Source organism: Kogia breviceps, chromosome 18 (assembly GCF_026419965.1).
Source record: "Kogia breviceps isolate mKogBre1 chromosome 18, mKogBre1 haplotype 1, whole genome shotgun sequence".
NCBI lineage: Eukaryota > Metazoa > Chordata > Mammalia > Artiodactyla > Physeteridae > Kogia > Kogia breviceps.
This window is the reverse complement of record NC_081327.1, coordinates 9,579,681-9,601,592: the sequence shown is the minus strand read 5'-3', so window position 1 is coordinate 9,601,592 and position 21,912 is coordinate 9,579,681. Positions and strand designations below refer to the sequence as shown.

At 44.9% G+C, this 21,912-nt stretch overlaps 1 protein-coding gene across 5 annotated transcripts in view; it reads right to left on the bottom strand.

The window, feature by feature from the left end:
• LOC131744718 (zinc finger protein 112-like) overlaps positions 1-21,612 on the bottom strand; it is a 52,756-nt gene extending 31,144 nt beyond the window's left edge. Inside the window, exons 1-4 of one of the 5 annotated variants that reach the window (XM_067020148.1) lie at positions 21,252-21,589; positions 20,332-20,389; positions 14,603-14,847; positions 10,953-11,099 (exon numbers count right to left, since the gene is read on the bottom strand). In XM_067020148.1, the coding sequence (XP_066876249.1) occupies positions 10,953-11,021 (69 nt within the window). In that variant the 5' untranslated portion in view covers positions 11,022-11,099; positions 14,603-14,847; positions 20,332-20,389; positions 21,252-21,589. Of the gene's footprint in view, positions 1-2,533; positions 2,751-10,952; positions 11,100-14,602; positions 14,848-20,331; positions 20,390-20,528; positions 20,563-21,251 lie in introns of those variants that run through there. The other 4 variants (XM_067020149.1, XM_067020150.1, XM_059044484.2 and 1 more) reach the window with 4 other exon arrangements.
• Positions 21,613-21,912: the final 300 nt, after the last annotated feature.

Below are 21,912 nucleotides of genomic sequence, written 5' to 3'. Positions count from 1 at the left end.
AACACTCTTGACACCCATTTGGGGCTAGGGGAAACAAAAGGTGCTGGCAATACCTATAAAATACAGATCTTTTCAAGCACACATAAAATATTTACAGAGGCTTCCCTGGTGGCGCAGTGGTTGAGAGTCATCCTGCCGATGCAGGGGACACGGGTTCGTATCCCGGTCCGGGAGGATCCCACATGCTGCAGAGTGGCTGGGCCCGTGAGCCATGGCTGCTGAGCCTGCGCGTCCAGAGCCTGTGCTCTGCAACGGGAGAGGCCACAACAGTGAGAGGCCCGCGTACCGAAAAAAAAAAAAAAAATTACAGAAAGGGGTCATAGGGTGCGCCAAAAAGAATAACAAATTTCAAAATATTGAAATAAAACTAAATGCTTTCTGAATACAATGAAATTCAGCCAAAAATCAATAACAAAAAGATAATTAAAAAATTTCCATGTATGCATTTAGTAAATTATCTCTTAGCTCCCAACCCAACCTTCTTTACATTGCTTTATGGGGCTGGAATGAGAGGGAAATCTGCAGCTATTCTCTTTACTTTGCCATGTGGGTCTATGTTAGGCTCTGCCAATAGAGGGCGACAGTGATTCACATACTTGGTATCAGGATTTTAAAGTCATGTGTATCAGAATCATCTGAAGAGGGACTTCCCTGGTGGTCCAGTGGGTAAAACTCTGCACTCCCAATGCACGTGGCCCGGGTTCGGTCCCTAGGCAGGGAACTGGATCCCGCATGCATGCCACAATTAAAAGTCCGCATGTCGCAAAACTAAAAAAAAAAAAGATCCCGCATGCCCGCAACAAAGATCCCGCATGCCCGCAACAAAGATCCCGCACGGCCTAAATAAACATTAAAACAAAACAAGAACACCTAAGGACTTCCCTTATGGCACAGTGGCTAAGAATCCGCCTGCCAAGGCAGGGGACAAGGGTTCAAGCCCTTGTCCGGGAAGATCCCACATGCTGCGGAGCAACTAAGCCCATGTGCCACAACTACTGAAGCCCGTGCTCCGCAACGAGAAGCCACCGCAATGAGAAGCCCGCGCACTGCAACTTAGAGTAGCCCCCACTCGCCGCAACTACAGAAAGCCCACGCACAGCAACGTGGCCAAAAAGAAAATTAATTAATTTTTAAAAAAGAAGTTAAGGCTGGGAAAGGAAACAAGGCTGGGGTAATCAGAACTGTGTCTCCCTTCTGCAGGAATCACAGAACACAAACACACACTATCCTGGAGACACAGACACACACACACACACACACACCACCACCACACACTTCTGAAAGAGAGAGAAAATGAACCCAGAAGAAAGTCAGGAATAGCCTGGATTACTGCAGGGGTCAGAAAAAAGGACTGGTAGCACTGCAAGTGGGACTCATCTCTTCCTGGGCTCATGTAAGTTGTCAGGTAACTCAACATTTCTCAGGAAATTAAATACATAAAGGAATGCAAGGCACAAGCAGATCGTTAGCTGCTTAATCTCGCACCACTAGGAGGTGGCAGAGCTGCCGGGTCAGTTGGCGATTAGGAACAGACAGCACAGAATACAGGAGACTCAACCCTAGACCACCAGTCGTGGCATTCAAGAAGGCTCACTCCAGTAGGGCCCAACCCCACTCTCTGCCTCTGCCTGCACATTCCCTCTCATAAGGCCAAGGACATGTCACCGTTGACCCCAGCCAAGCAAAGAAGCATTGCCGTCCCGTGCCTGACTCAGTTTCTCCAGAAGAAGGACTGCCACAACCTCACTTCCCTGCAGGAAGTGACTCTACCCACAATTCTTGGTTAAGCTCCCAGAATTCCCGACAAGATACTAGTCACAGCCACGCCCCCTGTAGCGGAAGTTCGCCGCCTACAGAGCTGTTAGACTACACTTCCCAGAACCCTCACGTCATTGCTCTCCTAAGGCGGAAGGTTGGCTACTACCCTTAGAGCCTAGATTATATTTCACACGATTCCAGAGGAATCAGTGAAGAACTACTTGTTTAAACATGTTGCTTATTTGATAATTAATCACATTTTTCCATGTATTTACTTGCTATGGCGATTGCTTCTTTTAAAAACTTGACTATTCATATCCTTTGCTGTATTCATATCCATATTCCTATTGAGGTTTCATTATCTTAAGATTCCTGTTAAGGATTTTAAGCCATTTTCTAGCATATATGTCAAATAGGTCAATATTTTCAGCCCAGTTTACTATGTCTTCTACCTTTATGTATGTTGCCTTTTTAACATACGGAAATTAATTTTTTTCCATACAGAATTATTGTTATATTTGCTTTGCTTAGAACTCTGTGCATCCATAACAAGCAACTTTTTCTGTGCTCCATTACTATTCCACACGTTTTAAAAGTATTAATTTCATTTAACTCTCACAATCCCACTAAGTACTATATAATTATACCCTGGCAACTGATTCACAGAGAACTCACCCAAAGTTATAACACTAGAAAGTGGCTGTGCTGATTGAGAGTCAAGGAGAGGCTGGGGGAGGACAGAACCCAACAGACCATCAAATCAGCGATGCATTACCCCAACCTGGGACGCGCTAACCGCTGCAAACGCTAGGAGGCTCTGCCGAGAGGGAGGCGCAAATGCCTCTACCCCTTGTCCTCCGCCGACCATCGCTTCTCTTCCTCAAGGCAGAGGGCCGGGCCACTGTTGGTCCCTCGTGTGGGTTGAGGAGGTGCGGAGTAGTTGCTGGGACTGAAGTCTCCACTCCACATGGTGAATGATGGCCGCAACCTCCCCTGGAGCGGAAGTTCCTGCAACTCATTTCCCTGGATCCGGAGACCATCCGAGAGGGGCCGCACCCCGCACTCCTGAAGAGGAAGTGTTGGCGATTGCACGCAGCTTCTGGACTACACTTCCCAGAATTCCCAATGGGTCTACAGCCCTGCCTGTCTGGGGTGGAACTGCTTCAGACTACAACTCCCAGAATGGTCTGCGTGGTAGTGCTTCCGCCTTCCCTCCACTATTTCTTTTGGTAAAATTCAACCTTGTATTTTTTTTTTTCCCAAGGAAAAACTAGAACGTGGGAATTTAAAGGAAATATGGATATTTAGGAGGAAAAAAGAGAAGCATTTCACATTAAAAGAAAATTAACACATTTTAGCAGGAAAGCTATGCCTATGACAAAAGACAAGGGACTTGGTCTGTGCTACACTGGATATCGACCTTAAGGAACATGGAATCTCAGACTTGGTTTGACTCCATTGTCTCTTTATTTGTGCCTGTCTTCATCTACTTCTGACTTTGCTGTCTGGCATAAACTATTTACTGCAAGATGCCAAGAATCCACAAGGAATTTCACGTACTCTTCAGGCCGTAAAACAGAAAGTGCAGTGTTGTTTCTGACAAATGAGAGGAGCTGCACGGGCAAGGAACTGGAGAAAATATTGTTTTAGGGAAAAGGTCTCTTTCCTCGAAATTTGTTGAATTCAAACTCAGGCTTCCCCTTGACTACTCCTGTGTTGTTCTCTTTGACATCATATATTTGCTAAGAATATTTCTTTGCTACAGATCTGTTTAAACAAAGTGAGGTCATGATTATTTGAGGCTGTGGGGTAGGTAGGTTGATGTAGGAGATGGAGTCATATAACTCTAACAAGTGAAACTACAGGAAGTATGTACTTACCGCTTTCCTTCTGGACAGGAAATAATTTTTAAAAATGAAACTTCTAAAAATAATATGAAAGTATGGAGAATAGTAATATGAAATATCAATACTAAATACATATACCTTAAATTTAACACTTATCAACATGCCACACTGGCTTCACTTAGCATTTTAAAATTTTGTTACTAAAGGATTTTAAAACAGACTTTGACATTGTCATTTCCTTCCAAATACCGTATTGCTTAAAAAAAATAATATTTTACAGCTGGTTTATTCCAGTCACTATCCAAGTAGATCAATTCATTGTATTTGATTGTTATCTCAGCTGAGGCTCATTTATTCTAGAACTATATCCTACATACATACACAAGCACTGCCATTTTTTAATGTCCTTGAACTGTTGGAGAAATCAAGATGTCAAATTAGGTGTCTGAATTCTGGATTTGTCTAACGGCTTCTCATACTTTCTCCTCTCATCTTCTAAATTTCCTGTAAAGTAGAATTTTGATTTAAAGGCTAGATTAGATACAGGTTTTTTTGTTTTTGTTTTTGTTTTTGGCAAGAATACTTCATAGAAGGGACTGAAAGTATTTGAACAGAAACATTCCGTTCAACCAAAGCCAATGCAAATCCTGGGCCAGTTTCTCTCCAACAAAGAGAAAAACAAAAAGAAATAACAGCAAATATGTAAAAAAACACACATGGCTTAAAACAAGGAAACCACTATCACAAATCACATCACATGATCTCCTATATAACAGATTCTATCCTTGTGAGAGGAAAAAGAATATTTGGTAATCTCAGTTTTGAAGTTTCACATATATTAATAACAGGGTAAGAGAAAAGCAAAGATTTTTCAGATGAGGAAAATAATTTGGGGAAAGCATTACAACACTGAAAAGTGAAGTGTTGAGTGGTGGAGGGGGATGGTTCCCAGTGCTGCTCTGCATTCTAAAAATCTTTTCTATTAGTCACAGATTGTACTTGATCTTTTATAACTTCATTTTTTTGTCCTCCAAACAATATGTGAAAAATTTGTAGGTCTAGATCATTTTTAATGGTGTATATTATTCCATTACATGGGGATACCATAATTTGCTCAACTTTTCTCTCTCTCTCTTTTATTAAAACATGACTCCTTTTTTTGGCCACACTGAGCAGTATATGGGAATCTTAGTTTCCTGACTAGGGATCGAACCGGTGCCCCCTGCAGTGGAAGTGCAGAGTCTTAACCACTGGACCGCCAGGGAAATCCTTGCTCAATCTCTTATTCATGGATCTTTAGGTTCTTTGCAATTTTTATTATTGCACAATTGTTAGAAGGTGTTCCCTTCTGAAACCATCTTTTCCAACTTGTGCAATTATGTCTGAAAGATCAATTTTGAGTAGTAGGGTTAGTGGATCAAAGACAATGCTCCTTATACACTTTGATACATATATACAAAATCCCCTCCAGAAATGTTACACCTGGTTTTTCCTCCCACTAACTTATGTGAGGATGCTAACTTTTTTCTACTCCCTTACTGACAATGAGCTTTGTTAATCTTTCACTATTGCCCACCTGAATCGGTAAGAAAGTAATACTTCAGGGATGGTTTTATTTGCATTTGAATGGCTGTTTCAGCTACAGACAATAACTAGTAAGAAAATGTAATGTAAGAAAAACTAGGAATAAAATATGAACCAAATGAAGAAACCTATAAATAAACTAAGATACAAAAAAATACATTGTTATTGAAGATGAATAAAGATATTGTAAAGGTATCTCCTCCTCCCAAATCCAACTATAATCTGAAACTAAATCACTATTTTGGTAGGAACTTGACAAAATGAGGACCTTCTAAAAACCCATCATTAAACAAGACTGCTGAGAAACAGTGGTGTCTGCTTCTGACAATGAACACTTTGGCTTGGCCTTCTGTAGTTGTTACTCACTTCAGTAAATGTTAGTTTTACTTAATTTTATTAAGACTATTTGCAGGACACCATTTTTTAAAATTGCATTTAAGATGTGAGCTGACAAACTTTTTCACAACACATTATGGAGGTTCTCTACTGCATGGGATTTCTTATGTCCATAGATTGCACTTTTGGTAAAGTTTTACACATGCACACCACTTGGAACAGGTCTCTTTTATGTACAGACCAATGAATGAAGATTCTCACTAAAGAAGTCCTACCTACACCACTTAAACGCCTGCGCTGCCACAGAGCGCCTCAAAGATTTAAAAGTTTTAGGGACCTCCCTGTTGGTCCAGTGGGTAAGACTTCATGCTCCCAATGCAGAAGCCCGGGTTCGAGCCCTGGTCGGGGAACTAGATCCCGCATGCATGCAGCAACTAAGAGTTCACATGCCGCAACTAAGAAGTCCGCATGCCAGAACTAAATAAATATCCCTCATGCCACAATGAAGATCCTGCGTGCCACAGCTAAGACCCGGCACAGCCTAAATAAATAAATAAATATTTTAAGTTTTGAACTCGAATTCTAATGTTGCTTCCTTATGTGGATACCAGTGACTGTGAAATATGTTGCTATTAAATCCCTCTGTACTAGGCAGTACAGCCTAGGCAATGTTGTAACAAATAAACTGTCCAAATCCCAGTAGTGTAACACAATAAATGTTTATTTCTCACTCAAAAAAAAAAAAGTCTAACACAGATAGCCACCTTCCCCATCATTCCCGTCTGGAAGAAACAGCCTCCAAAATCACTACGACAGGAAAGAGAAGCCTGGAGGACATCGCCAGATGCTTGTAAGCTAGTCCTGGAAGTAGTGTATATCATTTTTGCAGACATTCCATTGGTTGAAACTCGATCACATGGGCCCACCCTTAACTGCAAGGCCTGCTGGGAAATGGAGTCTTCCTATGTGCCCAGCAAAAAGAACCAGTACGAATATGAATACGTATCACTATATCTGCCACACCCTTAAAATATCACTTCTACGGAGCTTCTCCTGTGTGGAAATTCTAATGGATCTGAAAACCTGAGTATGGCCTAATTCTTACCATACTAATAACATAGCTCTCATGTCTGAGCACTATTTTGAATGTTCTTAACGGAGACTATCTTTCTAGAGGAGACTCCAAAAACAAAACAAAAAAACCCAAAATCACCTAAAGATTATGGCTGGACTGAAGTTCTTACTCTCCTCATCCCAATTAGAATTTCCTTCCTGGGCATATCCATTAATGGAAATTTGACCTGTAACTATTGCCACAAACCATCCATTTGTCAAGAATCACTTTCTAAATTCAAAAAATAAATAAATAGGGCTTCCCTGGTGGTGCAGCAGTTGAGAGTCCGCCTGCCAATGCAGGGGACACGGGTTCGTGCCCCGGTCCGGGAGGATCCCACATGCCGTGGAGCAGCTGGGCCCGTGAGCCACGGCCGCTGAGCCTGCGCGTCCAGAGCCTCTGCTCCGCAACGGGAGAGGCCACAACAGTGAGAGGCCCGGCGTACTGCAAAAAATAATAAATAAATAAGTAAAGCTTCAAAACCTAAAAAAAAAAATCACTTTCTTTGCCACGACAGCAGAGAGCAGTTGATGAGAGCTTCAAGGAAGGTGCTGAGATCCACAGTGGTTTCCTGGAGTGCCCTTAAGAACCACGTGCTTCAGTGCCGCCAGCTGACACCATGGGTGGTCGTGTCCCTGTCCTTTGCTCCCTCCGGCCCTCCCAATGGCTGAGTAAGCCTCTGTCATCTGGAATACATAAGTGGCTTCTGTTTTCCTGATTGAACACAGACTGACTACACGTATAATGTTTCTGTTCTCTTGTGCAGTCTTGGCTGAGTAAGAAGGTCTGAGCTGCATATTTCCGGAGCCTTGCCGTGCTCATGACATGCATGGTCCACCTCATCCCTATGTGCTGCCTGACGGGCAAGAGGATAAGAGTTACGACGGAAGCCCTTCCTGCATTCTTTATACTTACAGGGCCTCCCTCCTGTGCGGACTCTGAGATGAACGTGAAGATCGGCGTTCCGAATGAAGCCCTTCCCACACTCATCCCGTTTATGCGGTTTCTCTCGGGTGTGATCTCTCTGATGTAACTGAACATAGGAGCTGTAACTGAAGCCCTTACCGCACACTTGGCACGTGTAAGGCTTTTCTCCCGTGTGAACTCTCCGGTGAGTGTGCAGAAACGAAAGCTGTAGGCGAAAGCCTTCCTGCACACGTCGTATTTGTAGGGTTTCTCCCCCGTGCGGACCTCTGGTGAATGTGCAGGTGTGTGCTTTGGCTGAAGCCCTTTCCACACTTGCCACACCTATGAGACTTCTCCCCACCACGCGCGGCCTCCAGTGGACTTGCAGGACGGAGCTTGAGCCGAAGCACTGGCTGCACTTGCTGCATTTGTAGTTCCTCTCCAGTGTGGACCCTCTGATGGATAAGAAGTCTGGAGCTCCGATCGAAGCCCTTCCCACACTCTGTGCCTATATAGGGCCTTTTCCCTGTGTGGACTCCCTGGTGGATACACAGAAGCAACCTGAATCCGATCCCCTTCCCACACACGTCACATGTGTAGGGCATCTCCCCCGTGTGGACTCGGTGATGGTTGTGAAGAGAGGAACTGCGCTTTGCCACATTCGATGCCTTTATAGGGTTTGTCTCCCAAGGGGCCTTTCTGATTCCTGGCAAGGTCTGGGCTCTGTTTGCAGCCCTTAGCCCGCTCCTGACCCTCACAAGTTTTCTCCCCTGAATGGGTGTTATAGTGAACAGTAAGTCCTGAGCTCTGACTAAAGTCCTTTCCACGCTGGTCATATTTATAAGATTTTTTTCTCCTGTGTGAGCGCTGAGCGCTTGCATCATCTACGAAACCCATTCTATAGTTATTACACCTGGAAGGTTGCCGCACTGCATAGACCACGTGACTGTGCTGGACTGTTGACTTCATAACCAAGTGTTTCCCACAGCCAGTATATCTGTAAGGTTCCTCTCCTTTTCTTGGAAATCATTCCAATCACGTGAGGTCTGAAAGAAGCTGCCATCACACTGAGCACATCCATCCAATTTCTCTTCCATATGGATTCTCTTGTATACTTTCCCTGAGAATTCTCAGGCTCAGTCATTATGTTGGCTTTCTTCCAAGATTCTAGGGTAAGGACCTGTGTCAGGCCTTTCCAAGCTGTGATGTCTTGATTTTCTCAATTAATGGCACTTATTACACATAGCTTTCATTTTCAGACACTCCTGCTCACTCTTCACAGAGGGAAACATCTCCTTCTAAATATCGGGGACAATCTCCTTGAAGATTCATGACATAGTCCTGACTCACACTCAATTCACTGATCCTTCGTTTCCCAATCTGCCAAAAGTAGAGCACTTCTGGTGAGAGGTAACTCAACCCTTTTTCCTGAAGGTTCGAGATGTTGTTTTTAATCCTGTCTCCTATGAGGAGAAAGAGAATTTGGCTACGTGAACAAGTAGATCATCTATCCAAAGGCTTTGAAGAAATGAAGTAGGATGGGATGAGAGTTGCCACTGGCTCCTGGTCATATAGGAAGCAATTAGAAACCCCGTAATTCTAATCTGTGAGCTGCTGATTAAAAACCAGGTATTTCAGGGAAATCAGAAGAAATCTTGGAAACAGTTTATAAAGGAATAAATTCACCTCTCGGCTATAAGAGTAGTTGATAAAAAGCCTTTAATCATTTTGCTACAGAAGGCATGGGGAAGGCTCCCATATGCTTCATGTAATATATATAATAATGGAGTTCTGGACATGGTGAGAGGCACAATCACAGGGACCTTCCAGGATCCTGGAAAAGGCTGCAGAAACAAGTAACAAGTCCTATCTCCTAACCCTGTCCCTTCCCTTAAATCACTGTTATACGGGATAGAACTATCACGTATGTTTGCGTACATCCTTCACAACTGTACAGGGTGGGCCTACAGCTGCAGTGGGGAATGAAATGGGGTAACACTGTGAAATATGAGACATCCTTTTTATCTTTCCTGAGGTTCCCTGGCTTCATGAAGAGACAAAGTCCACCAAGATCCTGCCATCCAATTCCTTAACTTCTCCCCTTTGAGGTTACTGCAGAATCTCAAACAGCCATGGCTATGAGAATTGGCAGCATGAAACTGTCAATGGCCTGGCACCCAGGGAAGCAAGATTTTACTAAAGGGTCATAAGAAACAGGGGTGTCAGGCAGAAGAGGATGGTTACACCCCTGGAGCCCCAAAACGGGCTTCAAAATGTCACAAAAACCACGGTTAAAACCATCTGGACACTGCTTCTGGTTCAAGGTAATTTTCGGAGTCATTTTATTGAGAGTGACTTTGGTTCATAAGGTCGTGTCAGAGAAGATGGAAACAGGTTTAAAGCAGCAGTTTTCCACCTGTTTTGACTGGACCCATAGTAAGAAAAGCATTTACACTGTGACCCTGTACGTACACGTAGACACATACCATAAACAAAAATAGTTTTATCAGCTGAGACTTACCTTACCAGGTGCAATGTACTCTGATAAATCCTTTTGTGTTCTAGTCTATTAATCTATTTTGCTTTTCAAAAACTGCCAGCTATGACATGGTCACTTGATTTCAGGACTCACCAATGGGGTTGCATCCTGCAGATTCAGCCCAAGGAGCCCTGCTTATAATCTATGGACATAGTGGTACTTAGTGTCACCTGGTTATTACAAGCACAGGGTCTACAGCCAGATTGGGAAGGTTCAAATCCTAGTTCCTCTGACAAGCTGGGTGACCCTGGACAAGTTATTTCCCCACACTCTGTGCCTCAGTTGTTTCCTCTGTAAAAGGGGGCCAATGATAGCAACTATCTCATAAACTAAACTGAGGTAGTACATATCTGTATATGGGGCTCTGAGAAATTGAAATTAGGTTAGATATTGATCAGCAAGGAAGCAAATCAGCAGTCACTTATATTGCACGGACTACCAACCAGATCCTAATTTGGTTCCTTTAACACTAGTTTGTCCGAAACGTTGGTTTTGCTCTAGAGGCAACCAAGGGACCAAGGCCTTGGTAGTGTGTGAATTTTCTCAATCTCACTCTGAGAAATATGAGGAGAGAATGAGAGCCTAAACGTGTGAGGAGCTCAGGGTAGGTTTGCCAACTGCATCAGATGCCCACAGGGCAGGGGACGCAGAGTTGACAAGGGCTCCCTCACCAACACCTTACAGGGGACCACCTACTCACAGTTATCTGCGAAAACTGATTAACTTCAGGTTCCCACCTGCACACGCATCTCTTAGGAGAGTTCTCTCTGGTGGCCAGAGTTTCTCTTTGTGCTCCAACTGGACTATTCTATCTGGTTTGAAGCTGACCACTTGAGAAAACAGGACCAGTGGTTTGATGCTTACTTACGGGGAGGTCGCTGTCCTCACCCACAGAGACCAGGTTCCTGAAGTTCTCCCGCATCACATCTTGGCACATGTTTATCTGGGTGGAGTCCAATGGCGCCAGCTCTTCCTCGGTGAAGACCACAGCCACGTCCTTGAAGGTCACAGTTTCCTAAAACATCAAGCACATGTCACATGCATCATCTGCACAGATGAGCCCTGGAAGAAGAGCCACGTGGGAAGCTTTTGTGCGAGTCATTAAGTTGTGGTCTTCTTGCTCCAAACCCTCTTCGTTCCCTGAGCAGGGATTGAACCCGGGGCCACGGCAGGGAAAGCATGGAGTCCTAACCACGGGGCCGCCAGGGGATTCCCCAAACCCTCACTTTTAAACCACACTTTGTAACGCTGGAGCTGGGACACTGCAAATCACATTTCTTTCTTTTCTAAAAAAAAAAAATTTATTTATTTATTTTTGGCTGCGTTGAGTCTTTGTTGCTGTGTGCAGGCTTTCTCTAGTTGCAGAGACCGGGGGCTACTCTTCATTGTGGTGCGCGGGCTTCTCATTGTGGTGGCTTCTCTCGTTGCGGAGCACGGGCTCTAGGCACGCAGGCTTCAGTAGTTGTGGCACTTGGGCTCAGTCGTTGTGGCTCGCGGGCTCCAGAGCGCAGGCTCAGCAGTTGTGGTGCACGGGCTTAGTTGCTCCGCGGCATGTGGGATCTTCCCGGACCAGGGCTCGAACCCGTGTCCCCTGCATTGGCAGGCGGATTCTTAACCACTGCCCCACCAGGGAAACCCTGCAAATCACATTTCTAATCTGACAACTGGCTCTCGGTTAGGCTCTGGAGCTGGGGGGCGCTAGAGGGATTCTGCAAGGCTAGGGGAGGAAATGGAGTTGGAGGTAGTGAGCCAGGAAATATGTACTGATGTCCTACAGCCCACGTGGCACAGACACTGTAGGGAGAAGGGATTAAGAATGAGGGCTCGCCCAGCCTACCCACCTTCTCCCTCCATAGCCTCAACTATAGAGTCTGGGAAAACAAAATACCCATTTGCTGGCCACCCTTGCAGCTGCATGGATCCCTTGCTGGGATCCTATGCAGAGATTGCTACAGGATTCCGGTACAAGGACAGTCCAAAAATATTAATTAAATAAATGTTTAAGTCAATAAACATGAATGCAAAAATTTTAAAATCTTTTCCTTAGCACCCAGCACCATCTATGAAGTACCCTTGTAACAGCTCGAATGCTTTCACCTACAGGAGATACTGTGGAACGAGAAACGCACTGAAGGACACCAAAAAGAAGCATTTTTGAGATAATCAGGGAAATTTGATTATTGTCTGGGTATTATACAACAGCAAAAATGTATTAATACTCTCATTAGTCCATTTCTGTTTTTAGAAATACATACTGGAATATACAGGAGTGTGTGGTCAATTAGATTGCTATTTAGAAATATTCTCTCTTGTGCTCTCCAATTCCACTAAAAACCTGAGTGTATTTCCTTGCCCCTTGATTTTGGATTTGGCCACATGACTTGTTCCAATTCTAAGCTTAGGCCTTAAGGGGTCTTGCATATTTCTGCTTACTCTCTTGCCCCTCTGCCACTGTCCAGCACAACCGAGCTAACAGACCCAAAAACTGTTACCACAAGCAGAGTGCATCAAACAAATACATATGGCACTGGCTTTGGGGCCAGGCTGCAATAGCTGAGGAAACTATTAGAAGAGGTTGGGAAAATGGTAACCTGGGTGATGTAGCCATGAAACGTTTTGTAAAACTCTTGCTGGCAGTAACTTAGAAGACGGAAAGTGTAACCTAATGAATTTGTGAACTTGGGCAAGATGTTTTCCTGGCAAAGGGTGAAAGTGTGAGCTTGTTTATTTTAGCTGCATATAGTAAGTTACTTTAAGAAAGTGATAAACTCAGAAAAAAACAGTACAGTATGAAATAACATGCTACTTGCATTAGTCTTTAAAATTCTCTGAAAATGCTTTGGGAAAGAATATAGAAAAAAAATTAGGCAAATGTGGCAAAATGTTACCTGTTAAAACTGCATGACAGGTGTTATATATGGAGATTCATAGTACTATTTTCTCTTTTTGTGTATTTTCATAATTAAAACATTGCTCATGATTTTTAAAAATCCTTGCCTCCACCCCACGATGGTCTTTTTGATGTATCAGCTTGGCTAGACTACAGTTCCCAGTTATTGAATCAAACTCTAATCGAGGTGCTGCTGTGCAGATATTCTGTAGATGTGATTAAAGTCCATAATCAGTTGACTCTTAGGGAGGTTACTCTACATAATCTGGGGGGGCTGGGGGCTGCTTCAATCAGGTGAAAGGTCTTAAGAGCAGAGCTAAGGCTTCCCTGAGAGAAGGAGAACTTTCACCCGCAGACAGCAGCTTCACTGGGTCAAGAGTTCCAGCCTTGACCTTCCTAACAGGCTGCCCTGCAGATTTCTGACTTTCCCAGCCCCCACAATCGCATAGGCTAATTCTTTATACTAAATCTTTAGGGACTTCCCTGGTGGCGCAGTGGTTAAGAATTCGCCTGCCAATGCAGGGGACGCTGGTTCGAGCCCTGGTCCGGGAAGATCTCACATGCCGCACAGTAACTAAGCCCGTGCGCCACAGCTACTGAGCCCGCGAGCCACAACTACTGAAGCCCGCGTGCCTAGAGCCCGTGCTCCACAACAAGAGAAGCCATTCTCAATAAGAAGCACATGCGCCGCGATGAAGAGCAGCTCCTGCTCTCAGCAACTAGAGAAAGCCCGTGCACAGCAACGAAGACCAAATGCAGTGAAAAAATAATAAATAAAAATAAATAAATAAATTTTAGGGACCTCCCTCGTGGTGAAGCGGTTATGAATCCGCCTGCCAATGCAGGGGCTCAGGTCTTTACTCCCAGCTCCTGTTTTTAAAATAAGGATATTAAAAGTTTGTTGTTCATGAAGCTTTTGTCACCCACTATGCCGTCTTTTAACTTTGTTCATGGTGTAAGTTTCGGTAGCGTGTATCACGTGGAGAATACAACATCTGGAAATGAATAAGAAGAAATGTCCCACTGAGGAGAAAAGCCTGGGTAGGGAAGGAGGATTCATTATTTGGAGTCACCTCGCTACATAATGCGGGCTCAGGGCCCTTAGATGAAAGCATTATTGACAGGCCACATGCAGAGCAAACAGGCACATTACAGAGTCCTACAGACCTGGGCTCAGATCCAGGATTCACCACTCATTTCTTCATCTCGAAAGCAGAATCATACCACCTCTCTCACGCAGCTATTTTGGGCATAAATGCACTGAGTAATGTAATGTGCTCACCTAATATGTCTTCTTCCTTTTACCAAGGGAGGGATGTATGTTTACTCTCCGATGCCTTACGTCGTTATTTCTGGGGAGAAAAGAGAACTCGACCCACCCGAAACTTGGTTTTGTCTGCCCCATCTTGGGAAAGGGCTGAGGCTTGAGAACGCAGAGCTGCAGGAGAAGAGAGAAGCCTGAAGAAGGCTGGGGCGTGCCTGGGCGCTCTGACTGCCCACCTGGACCTCAGGAATGTCGGCCCCCTTACAGCCTGGTTTCTTTCCATTGGACGCAACTCTTCATCCACCTCACGTTTCCTCTCTCCACACCCGGCTTAGATTCTCCCCTACCCTTCGTAAGCTCTCACCTCTTTCCTCCCGCCTTGAGGAGGAAAAAGTCTCCATGGTCACCCCTCCTAGGTTTCTGGAGCATCAGCAGTTTTATTTATTCTCTGATCTTCCTAAACTGGAGAAGCAGAAGATCCAGTGGTTCTTCATTCTTGAGACTGTCCAAGCTCTGATGAGGACCTCCAGATGGATATCCGGGGTCCCAAGTACCCACCTCCACCTCCACTCTCCAGAGCCTGCTTCTCGGTTTCCACAGTCCAGAGACCTGTGGGCTCAAGAAGGAACTTGACTTTATCTGAGTTCTTCCTTCTGGCCCCAAAGTTCACACCCTCTGGATGCCATTCATTCAGAGGACATGCACTGAGCGGCTATATATGCACAGTCCCTGCTCTGGGGGAACTCACAGTCCAGAGAGCCATGACTGTCACAGATGGCTGTACAGTCAGAAGAGTGTCTGCTGGGAGGGCCCAGCAGCAGAAATCTTGCAGTGAGACACAGGGCCTTACAGAAGGATACAGATCCCACAAACATACAGGACCTGTGCCCTGTGAAGGAAAACCTGGAGTGTAAAAGCTTCACTAACGCAACAGTCTGGGGACTGCAAAAAGAAAAAATCCACATCCCTGTCCTCAAGGATTCTAAAAATCAGGATATGACAATGGAATGCTACTCAGCCATAAAAAAAGAATGAAATAATGCCAGTTGCAGCAACATCGATGGAGCTACAGGTTATCATACTAAGTGAAATAAGTCAGACAGAGAAAGACAAATACCATATGATATCACTTGTATGTGCAATCTAAAATACAACACAAATGAACTTATCTACGAAACAGAAACAGACTCACAGACATAGAGAACAGATTTGTGGTTGCTGGTGGAGGGGGCGGGGATGGATGGAGTGGGAGTATGGGATTAACAGATGCAAACTATTACATATAGAACGGATAAACAACAAGGTCCTACTGTATATCACAGGACCTATATCCTGTGATAAACCACAATGGAAAAGAATATGAGGGACTTCCCTGGTGGCACAGTGATTAAGACTCCATGCTCCCAATGTAGGGGGCCTGGGTTCGATCCCTGGCCAGGGAACTAGATCCCACATGCATGTTGCAACTAAGAGTTCACATGCCACAATTAAGGAGCCTGAGTGTCGCAACTAAGGAGCCCATATGCCGCAACTAAGGAGCCTGCCTGCCACAACTAAGACCCGGCACAACAAAACAAATAAATAAATAAATAAATATTTAAAAAAGAAAAGAATATGAAAAAGAGTGTATATGAATGTGTAACTGAATTGCTTTGCTGTATAGCAGGAATTAACACAACACTGTAAATCAACTATTCTTCAATAAAATAAATTTTAAAAAATAAAAATCAGGATATGGGTGAGCAAATGTCTTCTAAATCTGAGTTTGTAACCTTTCCTGTTCCATGACCTCCTTTGACAGTCGGGTGATATTTATGGACTTCTGTTCAGAATAATGTTTTAAATGCATAAAATAAAACACAGGATGATTTTAAAAGCTAATTACACTGAAAGACAACCTTCAAAAATATTAAAACATCAAGTGTGTGCTTCTTTATTAATTATCAAGAATGAATCAACTACTGTAAGTTCAAAATAGTAATGAGCAGAAGCAATATTTTGAAACATCTACACCAACTATAAGAATATCTATGATTTATGGGGCTTCCCGGGTGGCGCAGTAGTTGAGAGTCTGCCTGCCAATGCAGGGGACATGGGTTTGAGCCCTGGTCCCGGAAGATCCCACATGCTGCGGAGCAACTAAGCCCGTGTGCCACAACTACTGAGCCTGTGCTCTAGAGCCCGCAAGCCACAACTACTGAAGCCCACGCGCTTAGAGCCTGTCACCATCCAAACCACCATCTTCTCTGCCTGAAATACTCCAGTAGTCTCCTAACTGGTCTCTCTGATTCTATTCCAGTCCTGCCTGCAAGTCTATTTCCTACAAAGCAGCCAGAGTGGTCTCTCTCTCTTATTTTTTTTTAGTTAAAAAATACTTGATTGTTAAAAAATGCTAACCAGGGCTTCCATGGTGGCGCAGTGGTTAAGAATCCGCCTACCAATGCAGGGAACACAGGTTCGAGCCCTGGTCCGGGAAGATCCCACGTGCCGCGGAGCAACTAAGCCCGTGCGCCACAACTACTGAGCCTGTGCTCTAGAGCCCGCAAGCCACAACTACTGAAGCCCACGCGCTTAGAGCCTGTGCTCCGCAACAAGGGAAGCCACTGCAATGAGAAGCCCATGCACCGCAAAGAAGAGTAGCCCCCGCTCGCCGCAACTAGAGAAAAGCCTGCACGCAGCAACAAAGATCCAACGCAGCCAAAAATAAAATAGATAAAATAAATAAATAAATAAATATTTTTTAAAAAGCTAACCATCGTTTGAGCTTTCAGAGAGTAATAATATTTGGGCTGGTGGAGGGTCCTGCCTTGATGCTGACGCTGCCGACAGATCAGGATGGTGGTTGCTGAAGGTTGGGGTGGAGGTGGTTAATTTCTTAAAATAAAACAATGACGTTTTAAAAACATGAAGTCGGGCTTCCCTGGTGGCGCAGTGGTTGGGGGTCCGCCTGCCGATGCAGGGGACACGGGTTCGTGCCCCGGTCCGGGAGGATCCCGCATGCCGCGGAGCGACTGAGCCCGTGAGCCGTGGCCGCTGGGCCTGCGTGTCCGGAGCCTGTGCTCCGCAACGGGAGAGGCCACGGCAGTGAGAGGCCCGCATACCGCAAAAAAATAAAAAATAAAATAAAAATAAAAAAATAAAAAAATAAAAATAAAAACATGAAGTCATGTCACTTCTGTGGCCAAAACCTTCACTTGACTCAAAACCTTCGTCCTTTCAATGGCCAAACGACCTTACACTATGAGGCCTCCCAAGACCCCATTTCCTACTTATCCTTCCTCTTCCTCATTCTTGTCAGCCCCTCTGTCCTTCTTACTGGTTTTCAAATAGACCAGTCATATGCCCACCGCAGGGCCTTCACTGCCATTCCCTTTCCCCAGATGTCCACAGGCCCCCTACCTCCTTTGGGTCCCTACACAGGCACCACCTTCTCAGTGACAGCATCCCCGGTTATCCCACGTAAAGCTGCCAGCCCCCCCGCCAGCACTCCCAAAGCCCTCCTCCTGCTTCGTTCTTCTCCATGAAACTTATCGTCTAAACTTCCATCTGTTTTTCTTGTTTACTGTCTTTGTGCGCCCACTAGAATGTGAGCTCTCTGAGGGCTGGGCTTTCAGTCTGCTCCTGGCACAATGTAGGTGCTCAATAAATATTTATTTAAAAAAAGGTTTTTTTATTATTGAAGTATAGTTGATTTACAAGGTTGTGTTAATTTCTGCTGTATAGCAAAGTGACTCAGGTATACACATATATACATTCTTTTTTATACTCTTTTCTATTATGGTTTATCCCAGGACATTGAATATAGTTCCCTGTGCTATACAGTAGGACCTTGTTGTCCATCCATTCTATAGATAATAGGTTGCATCTACTAACCCCAAACTCCCAGTCCATCCCTCCCCCACCCCTCAATAAATATTTACATGGAGACTGGGACTTGCCTGAACTCAGCCTGCTGCTACCTGGATCCTGGGTCTGCTGATACCAGTTATAGAGCAGAATGGATTTTGTTCCCCAGCTCGTTCACTTAGCAAATTACATGCTAAGGACCATGCGGGGTGCGTGGGGACACGGTGGTGATCAGGGCAGGAAAGGATTCTGTACTCAAGCTGGCATTCCAGCTGGGAAGATAGCACACATTGACGGAAATTCTACCATGTGACAAGTGCGTGCGATATAAAGAAAGATACCGTCCTTGACCATGTTATGCTCCCACTGCAGGGAGAAAGAGGATGACAGAAATAACTGGTGACAAAGGCAGTGGGATGAAGAGGTAACAGGAATAACAGATACTGCAAAGGTAGGAATAACAGATACTGCAAAGGTGGGAATAACAGGGCTTCCCTGGTGGCGCAGTGGTTGGGAGTCCGCCTGCCGATGCAGGGGACACGGGTTCGTGCCCCGCTCCGGGAAGATCCCACATGCCGCGGAGTGGCTGAGCCCGTGAGCCGTGGCCAGTGAGCCTGTGCGTCCGGAGCCTGTGCTCCACAACGGGAGAGGCCACAGCATAAAAAAAAGGTGGGAATAACAGATGAATAAAATTATGAGGAATAAGATGATGTACGGGGACGAAAAGGAGGAGAACTCAAATGTGAGTCTGGGTTGCAGCTTGAGGAAAATGGGGAAATTATGATGTTTTAACCTAGACAGCAAAAGGAGGAGCAAGGTTTTGGAAGTTACAGCTCTTGTCTCTCAATACTGGGAGCTGTGCAATGGTTTGGGTTCAAATTCTGGCTCAGCCACTTGGTAGCTGTACTAACACCAGATGAGTGACAAACCTCTGAGTCTGTTCTTTATTCTGTTAAATGAAGATAATATTCCTTACTTGCAGAGTGGAAAGAATTAATTCTTTCTCATACACATATACATGCCTATCTATTTGAATAAAGCTCATAGCCCAGTTCCTGGCACATAGTAAATCCTCTATAAACTATTATCATTGCTGTTATTCATTCATCCCCAGGCACTAACCTCGGAATACAAGCATCCCTTCATTTAACAAATATACGTTCAGTGCCAGCTACATCTTGGATGCTACAGCAAACACTGCGGATGCAGCAGTAAATGAGACGGGCAAGGTACTTGTTCTTACGGTGCCTGCCTTCTGGTGGGTAAACAAATCTACAAAGGTGATCGGCGATTACAAAAAGGGCAAAATGAAGAAAAGGAAACACATGTGACAGAATCTGGTTTACCCCCCAGAATGTAAGTTCTCTCAGACAGAACATTGGAGGCAGGTTTGGGAGGGGCAACTTTAAATCAGGTGGTCATGGAAGGTCTCTAAGACCCACATGAAAATAAATCGGTTGTGTAAAGATCCAGCATGAGAAGAGTACAGAGGGAAGTGCAAGGACAAAGGCCCTGACTTCCGGTGATAACATCTCCTGGCCAAGTGACACTTGTTAAGTTTCCTAACCTTCCTAAGCCTCCGTATTCTTATCTGTAACATGGGACTAATATTATCTAACTTCTGCAGTTGCTGAGCAAATTAAGTATACGTTAATTTACTCAGGGACTTCCCTGGTGATCCAGTGGCTAAGACTCCACACTCCCAATGCAGGGGGGGCCTGGGTTCGATCCCTGGTCAGGGAACTAGATCCCACATGCCACAACTAAGACCCCGGTGCAGCCAAATAAATAAATAAATAATGAAATAGAAAAATTAATTTACTCATTCAAATATTTATTGACAGGCTACTATATGCCACACATCGTTCCAGGGACCAGGGATACAGCAGTGAGAGCCCTCAACATAGTAACTGTCATATAATAAGCGCTTAATTAACGCATACCATTAGTTACTGTTATTACCTCTTTCCTATACGTAGCACATCCTTGAAACAGTGTAAGCCTGAGCGACCTACTGATCAAATGAATCACTACTAGGAGCCACGGAGAGAACATACTAATAAGACACCAGGAAATTCCCCAACCTTAGAAGAAACCCATTTCTGAGTGAAGGCGGTAAGCCTGAGGGGCCTGAATGGGACATTTGTCAAAACCATGGGATAAACAATGAGGTCGGAAAAACAGGTCTTCATTTGGGAAGACAGCAAGTGTTGACATAAAACAACAAGAGACCAAAGTCCTACTCACCTGGAGCTCCAATGGCAAGAGACCTGGGATTATTCCTTCCTCTTTTACGCAGTTCTCTCTGGCAAAGGAACAGTTGGAAGAGAGCAAAAAAATAAATGAGCCATGAGATAACATGATTTTACCATAATTCCCAACACACCACAGAGAAAAATCTCTGAGCACCAGTTGGATGTCATCTACTCCTCCCTTTAACCTACCTTTCCTGTAATCTACTCCTATTACTTCCTTCAGGTGTCCTGGAAAGGGACCACCCTCCCTACAGGACTCAGAGAGAAGGGCCCATGCCAGTCCTGCTTCGCGCCTTGTCTACAAGCCTGCACTCACTGTAGCTCCCAAAAGACAAAAAGAATCAGGACACAGTCTCGAATTGAATTCAGAACTGTGACTCCCACGTGCTATGTGACATTTTAATTTGGGGCGGAGGGGTAAGGATTTTTTTATTGAAGTATAGTTGATGTACAACAGTATATGTTACAAGGTGTACAATATAGTGATTCACAATTTTTGAAGGTTATACTCCATTTATAGTTATTGTAAAATGTTGGCTATATCCCGTGTTGTGTAATAAATCCTTGTAGCTTATTTTATACACAACAGTTTGTACCTCTTAATCCCCTACCCCAATCTTGCCCCTCTCCCCACTGGTAACCACTAGTTTGGTCTCTATATCAGCTGTGTGACATTTAGAGTGGAATTCAACCTGTGTGTACCTCAGACGCTACAAAAACCAGATAGAGCAACAATACACCAGCAAAAGAATCTTTCACAACTTGCACAGTGCTTTAAAATTCCCCAAGGAACACATACAGAACATGAAGATTCAATTTCAGCAGCTCTTTACAGAAATGCCTTCACAGACAGAAATCTCTGAAATTAGTACAGAAGTGGGTGGGCGGCTACCGTGAAAGAATTCAAGACACCATCAATCCGCGACTGCCTGGTTTGGAGTCTCCCAAACGGAGGATGCCCGTCTCAGAGTCGGAGCTGCCGGCCTCAACCTGCTCCTTCCAAGCCTGAGGGGTGCCAACGGCTGCGGGCCCGGGCCCCGCCCCCCATCCCACCCCGGGACGCTTGGCGACCCGCCTCTTCAAACCCTTCCTTCGCCAAGCCGAGCTCGTTGAAATTCCCTGGTTCCGACCCTCCGCCATTCGCCGCCCTTTCCCCTCAGATCCTTGAGATCTGGCCCCTGTGGCTGCGGCCGGAACAAAGACCTCCAAGAACACTCAAGTCCCTTTTCCTACTCACCATCGCATAAGAAACCAAGGCAGGGGTGCGCCGACCGGAAGCGGAAGTGGGCGACTAGAGAGGGCCCAGACTACACTTCCCAGAACCCTCTGCGGCGCGCTGTCTTAGTTTGAGTCCAGATGGTGATGGAAATAAGCGTCCCCCTGGAGCTTTGCCAGACGCGTGGCAGAGTGCAGGGGGCGCTCAACGTTGCAGCGCTCAGCACTGGGGCGCCGCTACACTTTTCTTTCCTTAAAACAAAAAAGTTCTTATGGCTGAGTAGTATTCCATTATAAATATATATATATACCCCACATCTTCTTTATCCATTCATCTGTCCATGGACATTTAGGTTGT